Source organism: Chelmon rostratus, chromosome 2, assembly GCF_017976325.1.
Source record: "Chelmon rostratus isolate fCheRos1 chromosome 2, fCheRos1.pri, whole genome shotgun sequence".
NCBI lineage: Eukaryota > Metazoa > Chordata > Actinopteri > Chaetodontiformes > Chaetodontidae > Chelmon > Chelmon rostratus.
This window is the reverse complement of record NC_055659.1, coordinates 26,026,478-26,036,310: the sequence shown is the minus strand read 5'-3', so window position 1 is coordinate 26,036,310 and position 9,833 is coordinate 26,026,478. Positions and strand designations below refer to the sequence as shown.

General features: G+C 43.3%; 1 protein-coding gene across 1 annotated transcript in view; it reads left to right on the top strand.

Annotated features, from left to right (window-relative positions):
* Positions 1-337: 337 nt before the first annotated feature.
* Positions 338-9,833, top strand: part of shq1 (SHQ1, H/ACA ribonucleoprotein assembly factor) — a 40,806-nt gene continuing 31,310 nt past the window's right edge. Inside the window, exons 1-8 of the mRNA XM_041956542.1 lie at positions 338-403; positions 1,328-1,494; positions 1,706-1,770; positions 3,955-4,083; positions 4,211-4,368; positions 4,525-4,637; positions 4,722-4,819; positions 9,293-9,450. Coding sequence (XP_041812476.1) covers positions 1,352-1,494; positions 1,706-1,770; positions 3,955-4,083; positions 4,211-4,368; positions 4,525-4,637; positions 4,722-4,819; positions 9,293-9,450 — 864 coding nt within the window. The 5' untranslated portion in view covers positions 338-403; positions 1,328-1,351. The remainder of the gene's footprint in view (positions 404-1,327; positions 1,495-1,705; positions 1,771-3,954; positions 4,084-4,210; positions 4,369-4,524; positions 4,638-4,721; positions 4,820-9,292; positions 9,451-9,833) is intronic.

Sequence of the window (9,833 nt, the reverse complement as noted above, 5' to 3'; positions counted from 1 at the left end):
AACAAATCAAATCGTAGTAACTAGCAACTAGTAAAAACTACAATGTTTGCCTCTAAAATATCGGAAAGTAAATGTAAAGTAGCATCACTTAGTACTTCAAATTTGTATTGAAATACAGTAATTGAGTAAATTTACAGTGATTTTCCAACACCACAGCTGGCAATGGACTTTGTCTGCCTGTTTGTTTTGTTTTTCAGTATTTTAAAACCATGCATGACCCTCACTGTAGCTCTGATAGACATAAAAACATTCCCCACAGCTGCTGTGGTGCATCCTGATACATCTGGCTTGTGAGAAACTGAACATTTTCACTACCAGTTTACACTGTATTATACGGTAAAACATGGACGCTACATCCAAGAGCTGCCAGTGGAGCTTGTTGGGATAACTCAGTGTTTCTCTGGTGAGTGCAGTGTGTATGCTTGTTAAGTGTGTCCTAAATGTGCTTTGTTTTAGTGGCTGTCACTGAAGTAATTTAAACAGTCAATTTCTAAGTGTTAAGTAGCGTAACCTGGCTGCTAGCGCAGCTGCTGCTGTGCTACGATACGTTAGCCGAAACACGAGGACAACTGTCATGTGTTAGCTCAGCTTGCAGGCTAGTAGCGAGCTAACCGTAAAACCTAGCATCATTTAAAAAACACGTTAAGTCAGCGTGGCATCGACAAATATGGTCTCCGTATCCCCACCCCTAAAGTCGTTTGATTTTCAAAGTCTGCGGTTTAATTCTTAATGCATGTCGGCCAAAACAGCTCTGTGACACTCAACATTTAGACCTGGAGAATACTTATACATGTGAAGTCCCTAACTTCCTTACGTGACATAGCTAGCTAGGGTAAAATAGAGAAAATGTAAGTTAACCTTTTGAAAATGCTTCTCGGTAGATGATGGTTATGCCGGACATAATCATAGACCATAATAAGTAGGTAAAACGGTTTAAGGATTGTTTTGAAACATAGACACATCTGTCAATAATGAAGAGCTTTTTAAATGCCCTGATTTCCGAATACAGTTCGGTATGAAGATCTTTCTAACCAAGAGAGAACGGAAGGACCGGGTTACAAGCCTCACTAAGGACACTTGTAACTGTAGTAAGCGAGTGGTTATGTTGTACACAAGCTCTGTGTACAGTCCTCACCATCAGTGTGGCACACGTGGGCTGCTGCTCCTGCAGACGCGAGCAACTAAACAACATTAGAGTCAACCACAAGGTGGCATGCTGTAGTCAGCTGGGCAGTCACTCATTGTACCAGCCTGGTAGACTGCTGTGGAATGCAATCCTATGTACTGTAACTGGAATTTAAGGCTCTTTCTCTCTCTGATGCTACAGGTCTGTATTACGTCCTCATTCAGAATGATAACCCCTGCGTTTGACCTAAGCCAGGATCCCCAGTACCTGATCCTCAACATCCGTGTGCCCTACACCAGAACATCAGAGTTTGACCTTTACATTGATGGAACAGATTTCAAGTTCTATGCCAAACCCTACTTTCTCAGGTGAGTTTACACTGTTGAAACCGAGGTTGGATGCAGGAGGGGCGATGAAAGCAGTTAATTCACAGGCTTATCAAGTAGCATCAGCTATCTCAGACTTGAATTTGCATTGATTTGTTTTCTGACCATGGTCTCAATATCAATAGAATACTGGGGGTGCGTGTCTTTGTCATTAGTGGCCGTAACCATCTGTGTGTATGAATGTTATTCCCAGATTGTCTCTTCCTGGAAGGATAGTGGAGGATGGGAGAGAAAAGGCCAAATTTGACATTGATAAAGGTAGGTCCCATCATTATATGATGAACACATGCAGTGGCAGTCAGGCGGTGTGACATGTCATTTGTATGGTGTCATTCCGCTGGTGTATTTGTGTGTTTAAAGCACAGGCAGCAGTTGCATCAAATTTAGCCCAATTTATGCAATATTGTGGCTTGTAACTAGCAGTATAGATTCAGCACGCACACCACCTTGTATTCCTTCTGTGTTTCTGTCAGCGCTGTTATTTACAATCCAGTAAAAGCATTTTTCCAGGATCCTTTTCTGAGTTCTAACAGCTGTTGTTTTTTCCTCTTGTCTTTGTCAGAATGTGCCAACCTTTCTTTCAACAAGTGAAAAACCAGTTTTCCAGCAGCTTGCTGAAGTTGTACAAAAGCTATCTCAACATTTTGAGCTATATATTCACGCACACACAAACACTAAACCACAGAATCATACGAGACGTCCAGTAATCTGTATGCTGAACAGGGACTGTAAAAAGCAGTGTGACCTTTTTGCCATTTTCACAGTGAAGATAAAGGCAGAATGTATAGTGAGAAAGAGACAGATGACATCAGCTCCAGAAATGAACAATTGCCGTTATATGTGTCTTCTTCACTAGGCCACCAGGGCACCCCAGATTGGTGTAATTTGAGGCTTTTTGTCTTGATTTGGTCACTGTATGAGAATTTGAAGGCTCAGTTAACATTTTATTCTGGTTATTCTGGGTTTGCAGGATCAGTGTTGACATGGATTCATAAATATTTATTGAAAATATAAATGTTGCAGTTGGAAACTTATGCAGTGTGGTCCTTATAAGAACATACATGTGCTTGCTTTGCATGATATTTGTGACGAGCCACACTCTCACAAGGCACTGATTGACGTGGTTCTAGTAGCAGCCAGTGATTGATCCTCAGGGTGTCTTTAATTTGCTCTTCAGTCAATCAGCCAGGGTAAATGATCCTCCTGATTTCATCCCATTTAAAGGGCCACTGGAACCATTTGTAATGTCAGAATGATTGCAGCCTGCAGGCTGCAGGCTGTATTATCTCCTTTCACAGTGACTGTGGCAGAGAGCTCATGTAGGACTGTCTTGAAATATATAGCAAGCAAATTAAATATTCTAATGACGATTTGGGTGACGTTTACCACTGTCTACTACTCTCTGTCACTGTGATCTGTCTTTGACTTTCTGTTGCATATAATCAGTTCTAATAAAGCTGTCTTTACGGAGGCGTCTGCCTTATGGACTCTGACACCTCATTGCCCGTCTGTCAGCATGGTCCCAGTTAACACGCTGTGTCCAAATAAGCCTGTAACATCTGCTAATAAAGCTCTGCTAATGAGTGTCCTTGTTTAGACTTATAATGAGCAATCATTAAGATCCCTCTTCCCGGCTCTCTATTCTGCAAGGCCTGCAACTCAAGCAATTAGTCAGCTTCCGTCGTAAAGCACATCTAAGCTTTAACACTTGGGTGCATTGGAGTTTTATGAGGTCTTTAGGCGACCATCAGATTATACCTCTTGTGTGGCCAAATCAGTCTAATTCATCAGTCATGGATTGCCCGTTTTTTTTTTTTTTTTTTTTTTTTGTTTTTTAATAGCACATACAAAGAAGCTACTTAGATTTGAAGTGTTGCATGCACAGGTGGCCAGATTGATCAGGCTGTTTGTTCTTCACATTTAAATCTATGTACAAAGAGTGATCAATTGCACTTTTTTTCTTTACGATTAAAAGTATTAGTCTGTCATCAAACTGACTTCATATAACATACAAGTTTGTAAAGAGCGTTTAGTCATTTCTTCGATTAAGTCGATAGCTTCTCAACTTGTAGTAGTTTTTTTAAAAATTCTTTTTAGATAGTCTAGCATAAAATGTCAAAACCAACTCACATTATGAGTATCCTGTCACAGCAGAAGTATTCAGTCAGTATTCATGCCTAAAAGCAAGCAAATCCTCCCGTTTGAGACTCTGTAGTCACCAAATCATCTGTACTGTTACTTGACATTTGGTGAATGAAGCAGTAATTGGTCGCTATGATTATAGCTGTGGTTGATTTCTTGTCAGTCATTTAATTGGTTAATTGTTTCACCACTAGAATCAATCCAGTGTATTAGATAACATGATTGTGTGGAGTGATGTTATTCAAAAGGAGCTTTGCACTGGTTAGACATCCCTTACTTCCTGTCCCATCTTTGCTGTAGGTCTCTTCAATCTTCGGGTCCCTAAGGAAACAGCTGGAGAGCACTTTGAAGGACTTCAGATGCTGACAAGTCTCCTCGCCCCAAAAGGCTCCCGGTCAGCAAAACCACTGGTAGAGGACTTAAGCACAGGTGAGTCAAATCTTCACAACAGCTGAACTTGTTTATAAAGAAAAAAATAGTCTTGCATATCTCCACAGAGTGTGCAGACAGGAGAAATCTAATCTACTTTACTGTAATTTCTTAACGTTTCAAAAAGGCAATGAAAGCGTGGGAGATGAGGAAGACGAAGATGAGGAAGAATTTGACTGGCAAGTTGAGCAGGAGGTGTACAAGGAGAGCTCTGAGGAGGAGCTGAGAGCCCTGCAGACATACGGCTTTGGCAGTCAGAGGTCCGGAGTGTTTGCACGATTACAGGTGAGGTAACAAATAATGATTACTTCCTCCGTCTGTGACATCTTCATACCTGTTATGAATGTGATGAGACAAAGCTGCTGAGTAGAACTGTTTGAATCACACAAGTGAAGTTAAGATGACACAGCAGGATTTGACATGTTGGGACTGTCCTGACAGGAGGAACTGAGCGACGTGACTGATGTCAAGAACCCCGACGGAACGACAGCAGCGCAGAGGAGGCAGGCACGGCTAGAGGCAGAGGCGTCTGCATTTTCTCCTGACCATTACCTGTGAGTGTGTCAAAGTCAAATCCTCGTGACGCCCTTAAAACAGCGACTCCCCGCGCTGTGTGTAACGTCGACGTGTCGTTGCAGGGCTGATTTGTTCGAGGATGACGAGGTACAGGGGCTGCTGAAGTTTAGGCCGTGGTGGGCAAAGCTGAGTCCTTCTGCAGAGCAGGAGGGAGAAGCTGGTGAGTTTAAGTCATCCTTTCATAATCATCTTTTTGTTTTTGCTTTTAAAAAACAGTAAAATGTGAACAATTGATACAAGAAGATCAGGTAAAGATACCTAGAAGACTCCAGCAGCAGGACATTAATAACTAAGTAGAGTTGTGTGTGTTTGCAGTGCAGAAATGGGTGGATTTCCAAAAAAATCCTTTACATCAGCACACGTTTTTCCTGTTGTAGTGAGATACATATATTTTTATGAATGTGAATCATTTGAGTTTTTCTAGAAATTAAAAGTAACCAACAAAGTAGTGACTGAAGGCTACCAGAAGGGGGCATGAAGTTGCAAAAATTAAGAGTGCAATCATGCATTGTTAGTTAATATTATTTGACCAAATTAAAATACTCTTGGTGACTGTTTTCACTATCCCCAGTGCTGCTATTCCAAAACATCCATTAATAGTATTGTGACTTGAAATGTTGTATGTGCAGAGTTTCAAACAGGAATCTGTTGGCTGGGACTTGCGCCTGGAAGTTACTGACATTGTTCTCTGACAATATATTAATCCCCAAAGGACACATGAGTCTTTTCACTGCCCCCTTCCAGTGGAAGGTCAGCTAGAGAGCTGCTACAGAACTGCACTCCCTGCCAGAGTGCCTCAGGGCTCTTCAGCAGGAAAGACATTTGCCATTATGGGAGATTGAACTTGGACCTTCCCTAATCACTACATCTCTCAGCTGCCTGTTGACCAATTTAAACAAGACCATCTGCTTGTTCGAATGTGACAACTCAAGCTCAGCATTTATGCTGTGTTTTCAATGTCTTTTTTTTTTCTTCAGCTTTCTTTTTGCAATCAGTTCCCATCCAGTTCAAAACAATGGCTCATTTACTCAAATTGAGACGTGCTGCTTGTTGGCTGGAGCCTCATTTCTCCGTTCAGCCTCTTGCATAGGAGTGATAGCTCGTGAAGCCTCGGCACTGCGAGAGACTGTTTAATTGTGCCATCCGGCTCCTCTAACAGCCTGCTAATTCCAGCACTTCCACTGTTTAAGCAGGCGTGTGGCTCACAGCCACAGCTTACATGTAGTGCATGGGTGTCGAACTCTTGAGAGAGGATTTAGATTAAACTGATAGCATTATCGCAGGAGGGAGCGCCGCCGGTCTCGTCTCCACCAGCGCGAGGGCCCGATCGCTGACGAGCAGCCATCAGTCAGCAATGCAAAGGCCATTAGTGTAGCCTCCGAAGAACATTATGGTTCCCTGTAGCCCCGCAGGCACCCTCGCCTCATTCTGCATTCTAAGACGGAGTGCCTCAGTCGGGAGCCCAGGCGTAGATAAATGGGCCAAATTAAACTTAATGGCTTGATTGACAGGTCGAATAGCGTTAGCCTCAGCTGAGTGTGAAGAATGGCGGTCGGTTAGGAGATTTAAGCGTCTTGCCGTCAAATCTTGAAAGCATGCTCATGATTTTAACTATTTGTCGTATATTTCAAATGGGGACCACAATTCCTCCGTTTGCTTTTTTCGACTTTTCCCTCCTTGACCTCCGCTAAGTCTGACATATATGTCGCCTGACAGATGGATGTGGACACAAGTGCTAATGAAGTAGAAACTGGCCCCTCTGTGCTCTCCGGTGTCGGGGCCAGCACACTGACAGGCCACAGCTGTCCACTGGAGGCCTTCATTCACACACACTGGTCCAGCTAAGTGGTCCTGACAGCTCAGCCTCTCGCTACCTGCTGCACTTTGTTATGGCTGGGTGCAGAAATCTGACCTTTGACCAACTAAGACAGTACTACCACACTACCCAAGTTTGCAGTTTGAGCAGACTGTGTCATCAAATGTCCCTTCGATTTCATACTTGACATGATCACAGTGTGTGTATGCACAACATTAACCATATCTGCCATCCAAGGTCACATGTTGGCCTCTTACATTTGTGAAATTCTGGAAACGTTTCCCAACCCTCAGCAGTGTTTCAACAAAGCATATTTCCTCCATGCCATCAGGCCATCTGGACCTGTAGAGAGCAGTGAAGAGCCAGGCTGCCGTTCCAACTGGAGGAATTAGGTCAGAAATTAATTTGCAATCAGCAGAAGCCCTCATACACTGTGTACTAATGCCCATTAGAACTGATTGGCTCCACAGTGGAGATGAATGAATGTGGTGTTGGGAAAATCAATCAGGTCTGCTCACCTCACCTCACCACTTTGGCTGCAGAACTAATAGAAAATATATCAGGCTGCTGGGTCCAACTTGCAAGCGAGTTGGTGCTCTGTTACCATTTAGAGTTTGCATTTAGTTGATGTGAACGTCAAAACCTCAATATGTTGTGCAACATCTTTCATCAGAACAGACTGCACTTTTATCCTTGTGTTTGTTCCACAAAAACACTACTAGAACCACGGCGTTATGTCAACCTTTGTATTCTAGATACATCTTTGCTCATATATTTTTTTCTTCAAGTGCCTATGCATCCTGCTCTTTGTCTACTGTGTGTGCGTGGACGTGCTTGCATGCGTGCATTTGTGCGTGTTTAAGAGTCACTGGGTGCTTGCGTATCTGTTGCTTGTGACTGCAAGTCAGTGTTTTAAATCTGTTTTTATATATTTTCATCCCTTCTCTCAGTGTGTGTCTTGCTTTGAAGAAGAGTGTGTGCAGATGTTGGCGCACACGCAAGTGGCTCTTTGTGTCCGTCTGTGTGTGTTCTGCTCGGCTGTGCTCTGCAGCTGCGCTGATGAGGGACTCAGGTAGCGTCTGCAGGGAGCTAAAACCTGACGTAATGCAGCAGGAATCTCCATCCCAGCAGAGCCAAGTTCCCACTGCAGCCACAGAGATCATTTCGAAGCACTGGGTGTGTACGTGTGTGCGTGCGTGCGTGTATATGTATATCGAGTATGCCTGAGTGTGTGATTTTGTGCATTTGTGTACATGCTCCAGCCAACACACACCAGTGCTTCGCACACATCAGGGGCTCAGTGCAGGGACTCTCCTCTGCTCATGCAGAGAGAGGAATTGCTTTCAGCTGTTTTATAAGCTGCTGGAAGACAGGAAAAAAACTGTTGAGTTACAGCATGTTCCTGCAGACATTCAGTGCGCCTTTCAATACTGAACGATTCAGATAGCTTAAATGGGATTGAAGTCTGTTTGTGCCGCCCCATTAGGCTTGCCACAGATCCCCATTAAGCAGATGCCTCTTTCAAAAGGCAACAGTTAGTGAATTTGCAGAGAGCAGGGATGTGGAGGTTTTGAGATATTTTCAAATGATGGAACTTTAGGTTTTCTTAATGCAAAGCTGTTAAGCTGTCAAACACATCTAAATGGGATTGGCTTTACTAATTGAACTAATTTAATGTAGGCTTCTTTGGCCTACTTTGCCTCTCATCAATTGCTGTCATGTTGCGCTTCCACTAGGCACGATTTGACATCCACTTTGTTTATTCTAAACTTTATTTTGCCACACAGCTGGACTTTAAGCTGCCACTTTAGAATGAAAATCACCTGCAGCTGCACAGTTGATCCAGTTATATTACCACAACAATGACATTTCAAGGTTGGACTGTGACACCATGACACTTGCGTGGTTAGCATTCATGAGATTTGAAGACGGCATCTGTCTCATTGCATACTGCAATCTTCAGTTTCTGAACACACAGGCACTCCCAGATAAACATGTTCCATTTGAACTGGGACGTCGGAATTTCTGAGTTCCCAGTTGGAAATTTCAACCGAAACGCAGCCCTCAGAAATGTCACTAGCACCGACCTCAAAATCCAAGATGGCGGCTCCAGGCACTGGTTTTGGAACGACAGATTAAAATGCAGGCAGAACTTTTTTCACACAGTGGAATTTACTGCAAAACAAACATACCATCTGCACCTTCTTTCTTCCTCTACGATGTTCTAAAGGTGGACCTCACATTTGTTCTGTAGTTGTCTGTATTCTGAAAGACCAAGAACAACAAATGTTTTCCTGGAGGCTTTAGTTTACCGACTTGTTGCATGGTCAGTTTCCACGCTAAATGGAACGCGCCGATACTCACACAGGCTAAATATCCAGGCTTCCTGCAGATTTGGTGAGGATTCATAGGAAATAGCAAAATCTTAGTCCTTGTTTTTCCCTATTCTCTCTAAAACACGAAGCCGGCTTAGCGTAGACACTAAACCCAATTTATTAAGCTATTTCTTTCACAGCAATTAGTGTGACTGTTATCTTGATACATAATTTTTTCATACGTTTTTGATGTGAAAATGTTTGCTTTGTATTTCGAACTAGTGATTGAAGGGTATGCTTACATGATGATGCTTTGGTGGTGTGCCGTGTTCATAAAGTCGTACATCACAGTGGAACTCCACTTAACCACCGCCACCACCGCTTCTCCCACTCTCTTCTGGTTTGTTGTGCAGGTCACGGGGCAGTCCGGTGTCTCAGTCCTTTTGAAATGCATACGAAAGACTTGTGGTGTCCTGAAATGAAAATCCATGTTCTTTCGCAGCTGTGTCATTCACCGACGATGAAAAGGAGCAGCTGAGAAAATTCACCAACCGCTCCTACCTACTGGACAAGACGTCTCGTCACCAAGCGTGGCTCAGCCTTGTGGACATCCTGCTGGCTTATTCCTATGAAGTGCGCTCCACGGAGGGAGAGCACAATGTGAGTGAGTGTGTGTATGTGTGAAGAGGCAACTCCGCTGAGCAGCACTTAGTCTTGGATGACAAAGCCCTCTATCCTCAAATCCTTTAGACCCCCTTCCATTTCATTCAGAGCCTTAAGAGATTACCAGCAGATCCGAGAGCTCAGTCCAGGCCTCTTTGTGTCACTCCTCTAAGGTAGCTGCAGAACGGCAAGGTGAGCGAGGCTGATTTCATTGTTAAAGACAGTTCATAGCATGCGTGAATCAAATGCTAGAAGTATTTGATACGGCACGATGCGGGATTAAAGCCCAGCTATGAAAACAAAACCTGTCCTATGTGAACATTTTAATTTCCATGTGGGATATTTTAATAGGGAGAGTTTCGAACAAGTCCCCTTCTTTA